Here is a 19,771-nt window from a genome sequence, read left to right as displayed (position 1 = left end):
AGTGTCAGGTAGGAAAGTCCAAGCCAGGAGTCAGGCAGGCCAAAAATGTATTAGTGAGACCCTCTTGAAGCGTGCTACTTGCCCTAAAACTGTCTACCACTGATGCATTCAACATGTATGTTGTCACATCACTTATATGCACCTGAATGCTCTGAGCTGCAGCTGTTTTCTGTCTCTTCTGCTCTACAAGCTGCTGCTGGAGCTGGTGCTGTAGAGACTGGATCTGGTCTAGCTGTGACTTCTGCTGCGCCAACTGCTCCCTCTGGAGAACGAGTTGCTTCTCGCGTTCATGCTGCTGCTGCTGTAGGACCTAAAAAAATGTTGGTGGAAAGGGGTATTGAAAGAAGCAGACGTCGGCAAAAACACAGAGAGAGAGGACAAGACAAGAAAAGTATGGAGAAGCGTAGCACAAGAGAGAGGTGAGGGTGGACAGATCGAGAGGAAATCAAAGAAAGAAAAAAAAAAGGATGTAAAAGAGACATAATGAAAAATAATTAGAGAAAGACACAGAGACAGTAAAGACAGTAGAGGACAAGCTTGTTGAGTTTTGGCACATCTGGTTGTATAAAAGATGATCAAAGAATTGTGCTTGTGCTGATGGATTAGTTGTAAAAATGGTTCCAAGTTAGCCAAACCTCTATACATAGCAAAACCAAGAATGGAAGCGCAACATAAATGAAGTGCAGCATGTACTGGTCATTGCTGTTGCCAGTCATATAATGCTCGTAAGAAAATATGTAATGCATTTTCTTTGTTGCATAAATGACAAGCTATTGCAAATAAGGAGTTAGGGTTTCTGCTTTTACAGTGGGTTATGAGATGCATATTAAACATTCCATCTCTAGTTCATTCTCATTAAGTAAGGCTTCCAAACCTGTTTAACTGAGTTAACTTGAAAGATTTTCAACTGCTTGTTCTATCAAAAAAAGAAGAAAATCGTCACGTTAGCCCTTCTGTTACCTGTTAAAACATCTGAACAAGGCTATTAGGAGCTGAAAAGTGGTATATTCAAATGTGTGTTTGCTATTGATTATCAGATGAATACAACATAACAGGATTCATTTTTCTTTTGAGTATAAATCAGACGAACAAATGGCACTAAAAACCAAAATCATCAGTTTCTATCCCACAGACATACTACAGGCATGTTCATGCACACTTCACAAAGAGGGAATATCCAGTTAAGTGAACTACATAGCATGCAGATTATAAAACTATATTTGTATATTTGTAAGGCTGACTGGATGCAAACATTTCTTTGAACAAAAAAATCCCATCGATCTTTACATTAAAATAGCATTTTCTTCTAAAAATGACAGAATTTTAACACCATTTTCTGAAGAGATATTTAATGGTCTCACTGTCACAGTTCGTTACATGTACTTTGTTGATGAAATTCATGCATATACTGAACTGTATATATAAGTTATTTTATTAGAAATTTCTTTAATTATTTCAGGGAATGATGTACTGTATCTTGCAAGTCAATTTAGTGGTTGCACATCAAAGATGCGACACAATGAAGAAAACAATTTAACGAATAAGACGCAATAAGATGCACCACAAATAACACCACCACAAAACGAACAAAACACAAACCAATATCTATGGCAAAACCAAGAATCACAAAACATCAAACAAGACATCAAACTCCATTCTGCCTCCTGTTTCTCCCTCTACCTGTTCCTTGATGTTCTGCAGCTCATGCAACTCTCTCTGCACAAGCATCTGCTCCTTATCCCTGTGCAGCTTCAGCTCTATCCTTTCTCGTTCCAGCTCCTCCTGCAGGCGCAGTTGCCGCAGTTTCTCCAGCTCCACGCGCTCCCTCTCCATCTGCAGAAGCTGCTCCTGCTGCCGATGCAGCCTCTCTGCCTCGGTTTCACCCTCCTTGTGTATGGCACCTGGTGGGGGGAAGGGAGGAAGACCCCCTGAAATGGGTAAGCCACTAGTGGGGACAGAGGGGCCGACTGGTGGTTGGGTGTAGCCATGAGTGTGTGAAGGAGTTGAGGGTGGGTAGGCATGGGCTGCTGGAGGAGGCTGTTGTGGCTGCTGAGCAGATGCCACTTGTTGCTGTTGTTGTTGTTGTTGTTGTTGTTGACTATTCAGGTGGGCCTGGGACAGGTTTATTGGCTGCTGCTGTGGCTCTATTGGTATGACAACTGTGCCTTGTACCTCCGCTGATGAGGATCCACTTTTACCGAGGTAAACTGGTTCATCCTGGAGTGTAGAACTAGTAGTTGTAATGGAAACAGACACTGGGGCACCTACTGGGCCTAAAGTTGTGGCTGCACCAGCAGAAGTGGCAGTGGTTGACGTTGTTTGGAGAAGACCTGGTGCTGGGTAGCGGACTGGAGCTTGCCCAGTTAAGGGTATTCTTGGGCTCATTGGTAGTCTGCTAAGACTGGATAGGGGCACAGCTGTCATGTTGGCAGAGGGGTATGGCCTGTAGACCCCCCTCAGTATTGGGTGAAGAACAGAGGCAGGCTGTGTTGTTATGGGAAGTGTAGAAGCAATGGGGGTCTGGATGGTGGAGTAGATCATCCCATCAGCAGACCTAATAGCAGCAGGGTACATGGCTCTGAGACTGGCCTGCCTAGCATTGATAAGGTTGGTTAGCGCTTGACTGTGGGAGATTGGCTTCCCATCGAGTCCAAAAAGGAGGGTTTGTCTCATACCGAGACCTGCTGCAAATCTGGAAGCCGCAGGCCCGGTTCCTCTCCCCAAACCACCAAACTGCATCAGTTCTGGGTTGCTTCCATATCGATCTATGGAATTGAGAGCTGCACACATCCGGCTGATCTCCCTGGCAGTTGTAGCACTGTACTGAGCCAAGTTAGCTTCTTGGAAGTTAGCAATATCACGAGCAGAGTAGCCATAGTCTGAACTGATGTTGGACAAGGAATTATATCTCCTTATAGGCAGCGCTTGGGCTGTGATGTCTCCTCCATGCCGTAAATCTGTATAGGAGCCATACTGCATCCCCATAAATCCTCCATAACCCTGTTTCATTGCAGTTAGATCCATGGCAAGTTCTCCTGTGCCTTGGAGGTGTGGTTCTAGTTTAGAATGGTAGGACTGTAGCCCAGCTTCAGCTAGGTTTGTATCAGACATTGAAGGCTGAAGCCTACCAGGGAAAGGTAATGTGTAGGCCTTACGTTCATCCATTGGATATTCATGGTACCCTTCAGGTAGTCTTTCTTGGTCAGACTCATAGGTGAGAGGTGGGGCAGATGGAGGCCTTATGCCCTCTTTCTCACCACCGACACAGCTTCCACCAAATGGAAGTCGGTAAACAACATCACAGCAAGCTGGTTGGTTTTCAGGTTTAATTTGGCCTCCTGTCAGGTCCATAGCATCCTGTCCTACTTCTACCTTCACAAGCTGAGTCATTGCCCTGGCCTGCTCTGGCCCGCCATCCATCTGTACTACCATGCTATGTGGTGATTTACCTCCTGATATCAAACCAGGAGGACTAGGCTTCCCTTTCAGCTCAACGGGACCAGTGCCATACATCTCAGGGTTAATGACTGGTGATACAGCACTGACCACAGCTGAGGCAGTGCTAGTCTGACTGACTAGCAGGTCTTTTTTCAATAAAGGTGGGATCTGACCGGTAAGGCTGTACCTGGCCAGAGCAGATGCTTGTTGCTGCTGATGTTGCATATGATGGTGCTGCTGCAACTGGTGTTCAAGGAGCTGTTGTTGCTTCTGCAGCTTCTCTTGCTGTATTTGTAGCTCTCTCTGTTGGATACTGAGATCTTCCAATTTGGCATCAATTTTTGGTATTGTTGGGTCAGTTGACATTGGTGGTTTGTTTTGGGAAAGACACACAGCCGAACCCATGCCCTGACCCAAATCCACTTGGTTTTGATAGGGATCACCATAGATTGTTGGGTGTTTGGGCTGAGTCATGAACATGGAAGCAGCCACTGTGACACTCACAGTGGTTGGTGTGATTATCTCCTGGGTGTTCAAGTTCATAATCAGTGGCTGTACAATCGTTGAATGTCTGCTACCCTCTGAACCACCATGGTATTTCCTGCTTTCAGTAGCTAAGGAGGTGAGATCCATTCCCTGGTCAGTCATGATAATAGGAGCTGGTTTGGTTGCTGTTCTGAGGTCCACAACACTTCCGCCTTGGATCATATGGCCCTGCTCTACCCTAGAAGTACCTGGGACTGTAGATATTCGACAGAGGGAGATGTTGTCCATTGACATGGACCCTCTGGTGTAAGTGCTGGCTGTGGTGACCATACTTGTTCCCACATTTACTTTCTCCACTCTTTGTGTTCGGTAGAAGCTACGTGTAGGAGAGTGTTGGTAAGGTGGCGTGTCTGGAGGGCTGCCACATGGGGAGTAATTGTCAAATGTTGATTGCTGGCTAAATTGGGTAGGTGATGACAGGGGAGAAGTAGCAGTGTTGACTGTCATTGGCCTAGCTGGGCTTGGAGGTGGGGAGTATGGGACATCCTGGGAAGACTGCTGACGATAGAGCCGTGGTGAAACTGATCGGTGAGCTGTTTGGGTTCCTTGCGCTGTCACTGGAGACGTAGGCCCAGAGATGGCTGACTCTGACATCCGCAATGCTGAATTGAAAGTCTGTGTGGAGAACTCAGCTGTATTCCTTCTGGAAGGTGAACGGGTAGGACTCTGTGGTGGTGGTGATGGAGAAAGAGGAGGACTGGTGCTCCTGTAATAAGTAGTATACTTTGGAGAGCGTGGCTCAATAATTCTCTCAGGGGACGATGTTGAGCTGTCTCGCACTTGGACATCCCTGGTCTCCCCTACCCTTCTGGTGATCACTTCTCTCTGACTGTAGGCCTGGGTAATCTCTGCAATCTTGCTGCATACACTTGAGACTGTAGTTGAAGATGTGGCAGGGCTTGAAGTGTGTCGGCCATATATACCAGACTGAGTAGTCGTCATTGTGTGGCTTGTACTAGTCTGAGAAATAGTTACTGCATCTCTGGCATACACACCATAAGCTGCAATAGTGGTGGCAGCCACTGCTGGAGTTATTCCGTTCTTTCCTGCTTGGCTTTTAATCCTGTCTTTGTGTCCATCCTTTGCAGAGAAGTGCTGTGTTACTCTGACATCAGGAATCCGGCCTCCAGTCTCAGCAAAGGAGACAGGAGCTGAGATCTGGGTGGGGCTGGTCCCTGGAGTGAGTAGAGCATTGCTCTGCTCCAGTAGCTTAGCAAACGCTGAGCCTGTGTCAAGGAGCTGTTTGTCTGAGTAAGAGCTCTCAATCTTGATCTCTACTTGGTCATCAGTGGCCTGCTGCATCTTGGTGATGTTCTGAGATGTTTGTCGGATCTCCTCGTAAATATCAGTTTCTGTCTCTGCTGCCTCATTATCATATCCTGCTTGATCTTGTTCATATTCATACTCGTCATCATAACCTTGTCCATTAACATCCTCCTCGTAGTACTGTCCATGTCTTCCATGTTGCTGCTGTTGCTGCTGTTGTTTCTGAAGCAACTCTGCCTTCCTCATCATCTCCTCATAAACCTCCTCAGCGCTCTTCAGCGGTTTTGAAGTTGAAGATGGTGCTGAGGTGGTTGTTGTAGTTGATGATTTCTCTACTGGCGAGTAGAGAGACATAAAGGTAGGCAGGTTGTATTCACTGCCTGACTTGTAAAGTTTGGACTCGTATCCCTCAGCCTCTGAGTCAAGACTCTGAGGGGAATATTCAGAAGCAGAAGAACGATGGAGCTCTTCCATTTCTGCAGCTTGTCTCAGCTCTTCTGTTGGAGAAGCATCTTCAATGGGTGAGAGATTGCTGGGTGGTGTCTTGGACCTCTCTCTGCGCCTCTGGGCCCTCAGCTCCTCCTTATCCCTCTTTGTCTTTCGTGCTGTGCTCCTTATTCTCTGTTGTTCCACCTCCCTCATCTTCTCCTGCTCTCTCAGAAGTTCTTCTTCCTCTCTCAGCTCATCCTCTTCTGAAGAGTCTTCAATGGTGGGAAGGAGAGGGCCATGGGAGCGGTGGCGTGCTTTCCTCTGTTGCTTGGCCTCTTCCAGCCTTTGCCTCCTGCTGGGGCTACTGTCACTGTCCTCCTCCATTGATGAGATGGAAGTAGGTGACTGGCCTGAGCCATACGAGGATGAAGTGGCTGGCAGAGTGGAGGAGTACTCACCTCGAGAACGCTCCTCGGGAGATCCTGTCAGGCTCTCCATCTCTAGCTCAGGTTCCCGATCAAGGCTCAAGTCATTTTCATTGCCAAGCTCCATGTCTCGACTGTAGCTATTGGTGTTATTGAGTTCAATGGTTTTGAAGCGCCTCAAGCCTCCTTGTGATGCCATCCCATCTTCCTCACCCTCCTCCACTGAGCCTTTGTAAACATCGTTAGAGCTCTTAGTTTCCTCTTCAAAACTGCTGGAGTGGTGCTGAAGACGTCTTTTCTCTTTCCCTGAGTCAGAGATTGTGTGTTTGTGGTGGCTTTTCTTGGGTTTCTGGTAGCCATATCCTTCATCTTCATCATCTTCCTCTTCCTCCATCTCTTCCTCCTCATTATCTTCATCAGCGCTCATCTCCATTATTTGTCTCCTCATGAACTCCTCATCTGTCATCTCTGTGGGCTCAGCCTCTTTTTCCTTCTTTTTCTTCTCCTTCTTCTCCTCCTTCCCTTCCTTCCGTTTGCCCTCCCAGTCAGCTGCATCTTCTTCTTCCTCTAGTATATCTTCTAGTTCCTCATCAGAGTCGTATGAATCTGGTGGGATTGACAAGGAGCGTGGGCGCTGCTTCCCTCTGTCATCCAAGTCTCTGTCTCTGTGCTTCCTTCCCCTTCTGTCCACCTTCTCTTCAGAAAGGCTCTTCTCCAGCAAAGGCCTCATGGAGCTTTCAAGCTTGGTGATTTCAGAAGGGCTAGGTGGGGAACCCCGCCCACAGATCCCCCTCTCACTCAGTTTCATCTCCTCTTCTTGGATTAGACCTGTGATTTCACTGTGGGAGCTGGAGATGCCATCAGAGGAGTAGCCGGTGTCACTGAGGCTCTGAGGGCTGCGTGACAAGTCATGGGTGCTGTTGTTTTTTGTATCCTAAAGAGAGAAGAAGAAAGAAGAAAAAAAGAAAGAATTAGAGTTGGAATACTAAGGTTTTTAATTTAAGAAATAATTTGTGAGAATGTTTTAATTAAGCACATTGGTATACAAACAATTTAAGCCCACGCATATTTAGATTCTGATTTTTGGATGTAAATTATATGGTTTCTGTCTAATTATATCTATCCGTAACCAATAAGTAAAGTGAAAAATCTCATCAATGCTTGTTCGATATGGGACCTAGATTTATCGATTTAAAGATAGATAAAAAGATAGTTCCATGGTGTTACATTTTTTAAATATGTCATTCTGCTTGAACAGGAATGCTAAAACTGCCGCCTTTTTATAAAAAGGAACATTAGCAAACCAAGTAATGAAGTGTTATACTGAAACAAGGATGCATGAAAATAGGTTTCTCTTCATTAGGTTTGAAAGTTTGGAGGTCAATAAAAAACATCTCTTAGTATTGTCTATATTGTTATAAATTGTGTGCTTTGGGAAATTCCCCTGAGAAGCCTTAGCTTGAAAATATTTAAGTACAAAACAGTATTCAGTAACAACTGATTTGGTTCTTATGAAACCTAAAATCCCATTACAGAAATCACACTTTTTAAACAAGAGTTGTTCATGAGCTCATATGTGGGCCTAGATTGGATTCTTAGAAGTTATCTCATAAAAAAGGTTGCTAGACAAAGAAGAAAGGTATGAATTCAGAGAGAACATGTGAGATAATAGGCTTGAGGTTGTTATTCAATTTCACCATGTATGTAGAATAATACAAGGAAACACTGAACAGTTAGTGTAATAATGTACAAATTGCAGAGATTTGCACTTCCTATTTCCAAAACTGAATTTACCAACAATGTTAATAATAACAATTCAAATAAGTCATAAAAAGTATTATGCAACAATAAAACTTGTTCAACACATTCAGGCTATGGTCTGATTTTATTAAGAACTAAATCTCCAATAGTATAGTAAATGACAGCATTAAGACAAATCACATCATTAATCAGTTATCATTAGGTGGCTTATAGTTGACAGGTTTGTAAACAATTTTGAGCCATTGATGGAAAGAGGTTATTCAAACTGTGTATTTTAGGAGTGAGAACATTTCAGTTTGGTGATGATGAGCGATTGTGAAGTTAACATGACTGGAACACAAAAACGACTCAAAACTCGGTCATCCATGGCTCTGCCTCAGATGTCTGTTAATAACATGCCAAATCATAATCTCAAAGGGACTAACCTGGTGAATGAAAGGCAGAATACAGAATAGATCAAATAAAACTATGGAAATGTTTTCTATGAAACCCCCTACGATGGTTTTAATACTTCAGAGGAGACTTTACATTTAAGTTATCTGTACTTTAAACTCCTAGCAGTTCCTTAGATGAGGAAGGTCTGCTCTGCCTTTGAAAAGGCCCACAGCAGCCGATCTTGATAAATATTTCGACAGGAGCAATAGCTGCCGCCGAGTAAGAAAAGGCATTATTTCACTCCCTCTGTGTTTCTGTCTCACTCTCACGCCCCCTTCCCAAGGTAGTCCACACTGCCACATGCAGCCTCAGCATTCTGTGAGGTGGGAATCAATGACATGCTTTCCAAACTGACATGGATGTCCAACACAACTTATAGTTTGAATTAACCAGGCTCCATAGAAAATCTTAAGTAGGGTCATAACATATTTTGTGACGTAAAACACCCAGTGTTGTGCACAGGTTATTGTCAACTTCACTTTGCTGTACAATAAAGGATAAACTGCATTTTGTTTTGTGATCACCAAACTGAATAGACATATAATTCACATGAAGTTATAGGGCCATTTCTATACATAGATACATTTTGTACAAGAAGTGCAAGAAAACAAAACAAGCTTTAAACCGAGTTCAAGAGTCGACTGATTGAATATGGAAGCCAGAAATGCTACGGAGAAATACAAAAACATGGTAACAAATCTTTTCTTTTGTCAGAGAAGATAATTAAACAGAGCATGGCAGAAAATGGACTGGGTAAAGACAATAAATCTGGAAATGTGTTTCCTAAAATGGTGTTGGAATTAAACTCCAAACCTTCCAATTAAATTTTTAACACACGAAGGCTCTCCGTGCCACTTTAAACCTTGAGGCATCCCACTTGTCACTGTAATTATGAATATAATCTTTCGATCTACAAGGCTGAGAATGTAACTGAAAATAAAGTTGTGCATATTTGCAACTGTGTTTTGCCTCCTATTTCAACTTAATAGGACAGTATTTTATGGATCAGTGACCAGTTACAAAATGTTATTACTTTTATATGAGCATGCAGCATCTCTGAAATATGCAGGTGAAGATCTAAAATATTCATGAGAAAATAATGGGCGATTTGTGTTGAAAACATAAACTGCAAAGAAACTGGTACTTTCTTACTTACGACATACTTTTTTTAGTTTACCGGGAGAAAACAGAGTCCAGCAAGAACTCTTTTAAAAGAGTTCTCATAACAAGTTTGGCTTGGTGCTGCATTTACTCACTGTGTTGTGAGAAACAATGTTATTTGGCCCACTTAATGCCAAGCTAATGTAATCTAACAGATTTGTTTAAAGTGACCTTTATGATTCTTCACAAGTGCTCATCTGAGAGCACACGTCATCACAACTATGTCATATAAGCTATATTCACAGTAGCATGAATGACCGCATGATGCCACCTTCATTCATTTACTTACATCTGGATTCTAAACACAGCAGTCAAAACCTTGAAGACAACGTTGGAGGAAATCTAATGTGGCAACAGGCAGCTGGTCGATGGCAGGATCCATGGTGTAAACACTTAATATCCATTTCCCAGCTGTCAGACAACACACACTTCTGAAGTCCACTGGTCACATGGTTCATTTATCACATGCATCACCTTTGTCTAAATTCTGGGTCTGATTCTGCTGAGGACAGCAGTGTTTGCCACTTTTGAAATATACGAGTGGACTGTGATACTGAAATCAACCATGTTTTTAGTCTGGTGCTGAGTCTAGTTTTGAGGTGGTGAGTCTGTGTTTTTAGAGACCTGCAGTTCATCCACCCTCCTAGTTAGCCTTATAGCCTAGTTTCAGACCTCTGAATTGTAGACCACATCTCTGATTTCAGCAATTCAAACTGGTTTGGTGTTGTGCTCATCGATGGCTGTTTCCACCGGGTGGCGAAACAACTGACCAGTCAAAGCTGACTGGAATTAAGAATGTCATCTTCCTACAATGGAAGCTACTTAGCTACATTCATGAAAAATAGCAACAGAAATATGGCAAGAAGCGTGGATGAGAGTGACACGGCTGTTCAAGTTGCTGTAAGTCAACTTAAGTAAATATATATAACTATGAAATCAACATATTAAAAAACATTGAGTTAACTGCTCCTAGCAACTGCTTGCTCGGCATCTGTGTCAACTAAAAATGACATCAGTGGAACAGATAACTTACAACACTCATACTTCCTAGTTAGGGCAAAACAAAACAAAACACAAACACGATGTCAGGCTGAAGGAAAGATGGCAATATAGTCCGATAATCAGGGTAACCCAGCCTCTGTTTCACAAGCTCCAGTGACTTCAGTCAAAGTAGCTTCAGTCAGTGTTTCAGAAAACATTAAACGTTCCTGGGGTCTTTTCATATTTCAAGACGAATTGGCATCTCGTGCTGTACTAAATGTGAAAAATGTTTAGCACGGACAATCATTGTCTCTGCTTTCAACAACTACACCTCCCATGAGGCCTTGAAAGTGTCCCAATAGCGAAGCATAGCGGGAAACATTTATACCGAAAGCTGAATGCTTTTCCTTGATTTACAAATTGGTTAAATTTGACAATCCAGTGTACTAGAATAATTGTAATCTCCTTAGAATATTTACAGAAAATCCCAAGAACATTTTTCAGCTTTGCAGAAACAATGTTGAGAGAATCTGTCCATGAGAACGCTTTTTGAGTTGGAGACGCTAAAAGAGACGCTAGAGTGACTTTGGCTCCTTGAACTCTAAAGGAAGCCATCTCGTTAGATCCCACCTTTGTCCAGCTGCCAGCACAATGCCAGGTCAATGTTTTACAGTGCTTACAATACAAAACTGTTTGTGCAGGGAATCACTGTGCGCTTTCTCTCTGTTGTGAAGGTTGCATAAGGATCACCTGGATTGTAGCCCTCTTATCATTGACTTCTTCCTCATATCTTGGCTGTGAGGATTGTGAGGTGTTTGGAGGTCCAACATGGGCAACATCCTGTAGACTACACGTAGCTGGTGCTTGACAAGGGCTTCCATTTAGCTCATTAAGGTTTATGGAAAAACTGTATGAATGCGAAGCAGGTCCACGCTGAAACAGCCATGCATACTCACATAACTTAACCTGCATACATGCTCTAAAAGTAAAAAAAAAGGTCAACAATAGCCAGTTTTGGTACGTAGGCCTGTATGTTGCACTATGGTTCCCGTTGAATAATCACTGAAAATCAGTTTATTTTTCACTTATTCATTTGGTTCACTTTACCATTTCACCAGTCGTATCAACTTTTGGTCCTTATCCATAGCTTAACATACAGAGTAGTAGACCGAACTAAAGCAATGTTAGGAAAATAAATCAGACTTACATCATAGTGCCTGGACTTCTTGATTTCGTTGATGGGTGTGATCTGCTCTCCTTTCCTCTGGAAAGGTTTGGTGTCTTTGGCAGTCTGGTTCTCAGGCTCGGTTTTGGGTTTCTCCTCTGTGGGTTTTAGCTGTTTCTGGGTCTCTGTGGTTGATACTGGTGTCGTAGCTGGTGTCTTGGTCTTGGAGTCGATCAGTTGTTTGGCGGCATTGGGCGCAAACGATCCACTACTGCCGGTTCCCGCCTGCGCTTTCTGCGTCTGGGGCTGGGCCGGCCTGGGCCCCTGCTGATTGGTGGCTTTGTGGAGAGGGCTTTGCTGACTGGCTGGCGCCTGGTGACGGGGCGAGCCCATTGGCTGGTGCTTGGGAGACGGATGAGGAACAGGAAGTGGAGGCTCGTCGAGACCGCCTCCGGACATCAGCCGCTGGGTCTGGCAGTTGAGACATAACCACTCCTTCTTCTGAAACACAGAAAGGACAAAAAACAAACACATTTAGTGACAACCAGATTGTTTTTCACAATAGTACAGAAATGTTTGTTTATCATATCATGTCTATAATATGGCAAATAAAAACATACTAACGTGGGAGGAAAGGCAAAAATTAGCTCAATAAAAAAATCTGGGACATGTTGCATAAAAATACAATACAAAAAGATAATAAAGTGAGTTTGAATTTAGTTTTGCTGTCTTGAATGGACTGTCAAAAAGTCACCAGGTGGGTGATTACCGCTCAACAGCAAACAGTAAAGACTGCAACAACTGGGCAGCTCCAATATGTGTGTGTGTGTGACTCAAATGCCATTTACCCTCCTGTCCTTCATCAACTACTCCTCCACTAAAATGATGTGTTGTCAGTCTACTTCTCATGTTAAATAAGATTGACGGATTAATGCACTGATTAATATTCCTAACGTTGAAAATGTCGATTCCACTTTAACAGCAGACTGCAGAGTTAGCCACACACACACACACACACACACACACACACACACACACACACACACACACACACACACACACACACACACACACACACACACACACACACACAATCACAAACTGTAGACACTTTGGAAATAAGATTTCCAGACAGAGCTGTCACAGCTGCAGCAGGCTAAGTTAAGCTGACATGCGTTTCTAAAAGGCCAAGTCACACTGACAGCTACACCCTATTTTCAATGCATCGGATCCGCTCACTTCTTGCACTGTGAAGCTGACTGATGAAAAATTAGACTGTGATGCGCACACACACACACACACACACAAACACACTGAACATAATTCATCTTTTGCCTCTATTTTAACTTGTTTCCATTTGCTGGTGTGAACACATTGTTGGCTCTGTCTTTCTAGAGAAAAGAACAAACAAAATAAGCAGAAGAGAACTGACTTAGTATGAGCATCGACAGCCACCATGGCTGAAAGACTAAGAACATGTCACTGTCCCTCCCACAGTGTTTGATTGACAGGTGATCTCTTGGAAGGACAAACAGAAACGCCGCTGGACTGAGTTTACCAACATTGTGACCGGAAAAAAGTTGAAATGAATTTATATTTTCTTAAAAACTAAAAACACACATCTTCAACTAAGAACTCTTATTTAGTTGATCTTATATGTACTATTCAATATTCATTATTTTTGCAGTATCTCTCCCGTATACACCTTCTGTGTACTCTCCCTCTCTCTCTGTCTATCCAGGAGAGGAAACTGAAGTTGTTTTGGACTGAAGATCGTCCATATTACTCATGCAATGAATAACTGACAGACGCAGCGCTCCCCACCGAACACTTATCTCCCATCTCTGCTCTTTTCCACCCACTCATCAAATCCTCTCTACGCAAAACTCACCAAACTCCCCTCCTCTCCCCACTCTATCTTTTCTATCTCCTCTCTTTTTATCTACCCCCCTGCATCTCTCTCTTTCTCTGAATCCCTTTGAGATTTTGGTTGTTAAGTGTCATGCAAGAGACACTTAATGCCGCTTTGGATTGAGTGGTAGTACTTATAGCCACCATTACATACCACCAAGGCATTAATTGTTTAGTAAAACGTCTGCATGCATATAAAACTATATCAACCCTGTTCCCCATCACTCTCTCGTGAGGCCTCATTCCAAGACTGCCCATTCATCGTTCAAAGTTAAAGCTGTTGTTCAAGAGAGAAGGAAAGATGGGAATTTGAAAAAAAAGGTAACAAACTTTTGAGAGAGCTGGAAGCAGCAAATGTCAATTATCAAGATAGCTGTCTTAATGTTTCAACACTAATATCAAGTGGTTGATGCTGAAAGGAATGTATACCTCATTGATTCACCAGTTGAGATATCACTGAACATCCTGAATATTGTGGCCTTTAAATCTTACAGGTCAGAGTAAATGCTTACACTTACACATACAAGCTTTTCTCCGGTCCTGGTTGTATATTACAGAATGTAGCCTATACTCCAAGATGCTGACCCTTTGTGTATAACTGTGTGCAGCTACCTCCAAAGAAGCAGCACATTGTATGAGCACATTGTATGAGCACATTGTGTGTGTGTGTGTGTGTGTTTGGTAATGAGGCCTTCCCTGATCATACATCACACATTGCAATGGAAAAAGTCACAACTACTCCTTTAACTATTCTCTGTGTGTGTGTCTGTGTGTGTGCGTGCACCCCCTTAAGCAGCATACTGTACAGTGTACAGTAGTAGCCTCTGAGACTGTTGAATCACTTTTAGACCCTAAAGCGAACTCATTCCTCCTTTTCCCAGAGCCAGTATATTCAGTCCTAGCGATCACATCGCGTGTGTGTGTGTGTGTGTCTGTTGTCCAACAGAGTAGCCCATCGCTGCACCACTTAACCTACATAGCACAAACATTCTGGCCTTTTGTCCTCCTGTCAATAACGTTCACTAAAATGCTCCATCAGTTCTAATTCTGCATTCAGACTCTCTCTCTCTCTCTCTCTCTCTCTGTCTCTCTCTCTCTGTCTAAACGCGGGGCCTTTCAAACTCTGTTCAGTGTTGCATTTTATTGTTCTGTATTGTATTTTGACTCTACCTCCCAGCTCTCTCCCTCTCTGTTTTCCAGCAAGTTCTTCCTCTCTCCTTTCATATTTATCTACATCTTGATTTCCTTTTTGCTCTTTTTCTGTCTGTTTTTTTTCTTTTTTTTCTACACCATCTTTATTTCTGAAAGCAATGGATCCCTTTCTATTTACAAAAAGCCCAACTCAATCATATCCCAAATATAGCCTGATTAGACTCCATGGCAACCACACCAAGCTATGGTAATCCTCCATTTAAAATACGGAGTAGAACACAAAGCTTCTCTGCTTCTCACAGTTTCACTTTACTTCTCGTGTGACTCATTCTCATCCTTTTAAATTTGTGTTTCACACATTTGCACCTGCAGCTTCTCTCTTCACTACATGGTCATTAAACTTCTATCCTTCCCTTTCCTCTCAGCTCTTACCCTCCCTCTCTTCTCTCTCTCTGTCACCCTCCGTCCCCTTTTCTCTCCCTCCAACAGAGCGAGGGCTATTTTTACCCAGAATGCCATTGTTCTGCTCGATCGCACACTTCCCTAGCACTGGCTGCCACTTTAGGCTGCACTCTACTGCACCACAAATACACACACGCACACGCACACACACACACACACACACACACACACACAGACACACACACACACAGACAGTCACACGGTTCACGTCAGTGCAAAATGGAGGAGGCCTGTGTAGCTAAAGGCTTACCAGAAGGAGAGAGAGATGACAAGCAGAAGGAGGAAGAGAACAAGGGGAGAGGAGGAGCCCACTGCGCGGAGGAGAGGATAAACGGGGAAGTGAGTGACACCACACGAGCATGTGAGTGCGTGCACATACACACAGTAAGTCAGCTCAGCCTCCAGTAATGTGGCTCCCTGCTGAGTCTGATGTAAGTGGCTTGACATGGGAGCAGAGGAGAGAGGAGATGGACAAATGGCCATGGAGAGGTGTTGAAGTGGACAGATGGTGATGATGATGATGGTTTCTTACATGAACGAAAACACTTTCTTCATATGTTTTGGAGGAAATGTAATTGATGCGTGGAGTTTGTCCACTTGCGATGCTTTGTCTGGCTACGTTCTTGTAAAAACGCCACAGAGAGGTGGTTTGTGTCTCAAAGTGTTCAATGTGAAAAAGTTAATCATTCTTCAGTGGCCATGAAATTGTAGGAAAAACCAGTGAATTATGTTGTCAGTTCACCTTTTCGCAGATACAGTATGAAGATTCGAGAATCTCCAGATACATCTGTTAAAATCTTTTCCTCATTATGTTGACACAAACTATGATTTGATAGGAAGTGGTGGATTTCCGGGGGGAAAAGTGTGTGATAGACTGAAAGTTACCAAGATGTCTTCATGAACCCTCCCATTTGAATTGAAGAAGAAAGGATTTAGGTCTTGACATCAACCATGTTTCAATGAGAGAAGACTGAGCATTTCCTTTGCACGTGTCATTTGTGACTGACTTCCATCTCCCCATTGACATGAAAAGTCTTGAACCCAAACGACACTGAGTGAGTTTTGGGATGCAGGTTTCACCGCTCAGTGCACAGGTTGCATCAGTCACCGTACGTGAGACAACAAAGAGCAGGTTTCATAGGAACTCACCCACATGAACTCTTTTTCCTCCTGCTATTATCTCTATCTCGAGCTTTTTGTGTCCTTTCTCTACTTGTGTCCATTGAGATACATTTAGAAAAAAAATTTCTATTCTGTTCTATTTTCCTCCTCCAATTATCATCTCTCTACCCCTCAGATCTATCTAGTGAGCCTCTGGAGGGGGCCACTGGACTAACCTGTTAATGAAGTGGATGAGAGAAGGCTGCAGCACAATGTTACTGACACATTGATGCATTAGTATTAATCTAATAATGTAATGGCATTATGTCAGTCACAGATGCCATTTATTCTGTAAATGCTTTTCTTAAGTAAAGCATTTTTATCAATGTTGTATCGGTATTTTCACTGAAGTAGAAGAGCTCATGAACATCTGTTGATCTGATTTTGAGTCTCAACTGCTGTTATGGGATACAATCTTGGCCCGTGCACACAGACATATGCAGCCACACACGCACATCTACAAAACACAGCACACGCATACACACACATACACACACACACACACTCACACACTGGTTGGATTTAGGGTGGATGATTTCATCTAATACCTTTTGCACTGTAAGAAGCAGGAGAGGCAGGGATATAGAGAATACGAGGAAGAGAGGACGAGGAGAAGAGCTGAGGCATTAAAAGCAGGAGGGAAACGTAAAGTAAAAGGGGGAGATGAATTTAGATGAGAACGACAGCAGTGGAGGAAGTGGAGGAGAGGATAAAGCTCGAGCACTAGAGAAAAGAGGAAATGAAACAAAATGAAGAAAAGGGAAGAGAGGAAGAAAAAAATAGAGGAATACAGTAAATTAGAAAAGGGGAGGAAATATAGCGGAGGAGGAGGCGAGACGCTAGGGGATGAATTATAGGAGTGCAAAACAGTGAAGGAGAGAATAAGTGAGATATAAATTAAAAGGTGGAGAGTAAGAAAGGAGTAAGGAGAAGAGGAAAGGAAGCCGAGAAAGAGAGGGGAAAAGGGGTATGGAGCCTCTTTAATTACGTAACCTTGCAGTGAGAGGCAAGAGGAGTGGGCACAAGGCTGTATACTGTGTGTTTGTGTTAATGCGTACACATTATGTTTTATTGCCCACATTCTAACGTCTCCTCTTTCACTTCCTTCCTATTTTCTGTCTCTGGCCGGCCAACCAGCAATTCTTCACAGAGCCGATATGAAGCCCAGATGAGGTTGATCTGCCCACCTCTTTCCTCTGCTGATACCAAGTGTAGGAGGTTCTGGTTTGCATACAGTACGTTGTGAATTCATGGCTGCCATGCTGATGAATTCTGACATTAGCCAAAACTACGACTGTGAGCGTTATAATCTGATTAAACCGCCAAAGGGACACTTACAGTCCGCATCAAGTTCCATCATATGTCTAAGATAGCATGACCACAAAGAAGCAGCAAGTCTGAGTTAGAAGCAAATTAACTAACTATTATAACGAACAGGCTGAAAGATGGACCAGATGTTCAGAAAGAAAGACCGACTTAAGACGCAGGGAAACAGTGGCTTATAGTAGCCTCATATAGCAATCAAAGACTCTTTCCAACAACTCAAAAGTAACTGTAAGTAATTGTGTCAATGTGTCAAAAAAGCATGTGACATGGACACAGGAAGCTGCTTTTTGTTTCCAATTTCAACAGCTTAACAGTCAACATTGGTTTGTTATAACTGTGACCATTAGGGATGGGTATCGTTAGGATTGTATGGATACTAGTACTCTTATCAATACTGTTTATTGGTTTGGTTGCTTATCAATACTGTGATTGCTTCTTTTTGATTATATTGTGAGAAAAAAAGACAATTAATGAAGAAAAGAATCAACATTGCTTTGATATTCTTGTTTGTCTTACTTGAGCAGCAATACAAGAAGTTCCAAAATCTTTAAAATACATTCGCAGCTAAACAATTAGCTAAGTGATTAGCTTTCATTTATTAACCTGTTCTCATTGAAGAAACTCGCTAATGGCATCGCTAATGTTACCTGCAGTGGACGAAGATGGACGGCTACTCGACAAACAATCGAAAACTGCATTTCTGCAGATTTATGTTCTGCTTGCTTGCCAAATGTTTTGATAAATTGCTCTAAAGATTGTATTGCATTTGTGACGAGAGTTACAAAGAGAGTAAAATGTAACCAGACTGGATCTTTTTCTTCTCTCTGCCATGATGTGTATCTCAGGCTGTACTGAGTCGCAGTCTAGGTGTGTGTGTGTCAGAGTAAAGCACAAAGACACGCACGCTGCTATTTTACGTGGAGATCTCACTCTGTGAAGTACCAACGGCAGAAACTCCGGACCCTATCCATACTCTGGGTTTTTACTAATTCAGAACCGGTTCCTGTTGGGGGGGGGCGTCCCTAGTGGCCATGATCTTTCCCCTGAAACAATTATCACTACACCTAACCAATCTTTAACTGTCGAGAACGCAAATCAGAAGAGGGTCATATGATTCATTTTTTTAAGCAAACATTTCTCAAAGATTTAGGAAGGCACTGACAAACCACGTCTTCTTTCTGACAGGGACAGAAAATACTGAAATGGGTAGTACTGTTGTATTACTGTTGTAGTGCAGAATCATCTGTATTTTATTTGAGAGAGGTGGACCGACACAAAAGAGAAATAAATAAAGCTAAAGTAACTGGAAGAAGAAGAATAAACACTAAACTAATCGAATCTCACACTGATTTATTTATTCACAGCAGATTGTCTTCTACTTGTGGTGCTTGAGCAGCTCCACTGCAGTTAATAGAGGTGAAGTGCCTTGCTCATCACAATTTCGACATTAGCTTTGGAGGAGAGTTTTCTTGCCCTGATTCACTGAGACAGACCCCGGGATTTCAACCGACGACCCGACTGCAACGAGCCGCCTGAGAGACGGACGCCTTTGTGGTTGAGAGACGGAAATTGACCAATAGGCGTGTCTCGGTTTGTTCAGAGTTGGCCTAAAAATCTGTCTTGAGAGCTAATTTTTACAGGCTGCTGTCTCATTGGGACTGACTGACGCTTGCAGATACACACACACACACACACACACACACACACACACACACACACACACACACACACACACACACACACACACACATACACACATGCACACATGCACACAAATAAACACTAATCAAGAACAGGGAGCAACAGTACAATCTTTGCAGTGCATACGAGTGTATCCTTGCATGAGTTTGTGCATGTATTTGTGTGTGTGTGTGTGTGTGTGTGTGTGTGTGTGTGTGTGTGTGTGTGTGTGTGTGTGTGTGTGTGTGTGGGCTTCAGGGATCAGAGGATTTTGACTCCTGCAGTAATAGGATGGCAGCTAGCCAGCAGCAAAACAGGACAGAGCTTCAGTGGCTATCACAGCTTTGGGTCAACAGGGAACATGAAGTCAACTGACTTCAACCACTGCGTTGTCATTCAAACAAAACACCTTAAATCTGATTTATCACACTGTACATAATGTTTGTCCAACACTTCTTTAAAAACCACACTT

General features: G+C 43.0%; 1 protein-coding gene across 1 annotated transcript in view; it reads right to left on the bottom strand.

Moving 5' to 3' along the window:
- The window catches only part of bsna (bassoon presynaptic cytomatrix protein a), a gene marked incomplete at both ends in the record, with an annotated part of 122,031 nt that overhangs the window by 15,931 nt on the left and 86,329 nt on the right, over nt 1–19,771 (bottom strand). Inside the window, 3 exons of the mRNA XM_079182287.1 lie at nt 143–310; nt 1,681–7,038; nt 11,650–12,108. Coding sequence (XP_079038413.1) covers nt 143–310; nt 1,681–7,038; nt 11,650–12,108 — 5,985 coding nt within the window. The remainder of the gene's footprint in view (nt 1–142; nt 311–1,680; nt 7,039–11,649; nt 12,109–19,771) is intronic.

The sequence above is a fragment of the Pholis gunnellus genome (genome assembly GCF_910591455.1).
Source record: "Pholis gunnellus genome assembly, chromosome: 2".
Taxonomy (NCBI): Eukaryota; Metazoa; Chordata; class Actinopteri; order Perciformes; family Pholidae; genus Pholis; species Pholis gunnellus.
The sequence above is the reverse complement of the archived record's forward strand: the minus strand, read 5'-3'. Positions and strand labels throughout refer to the sequence as shown.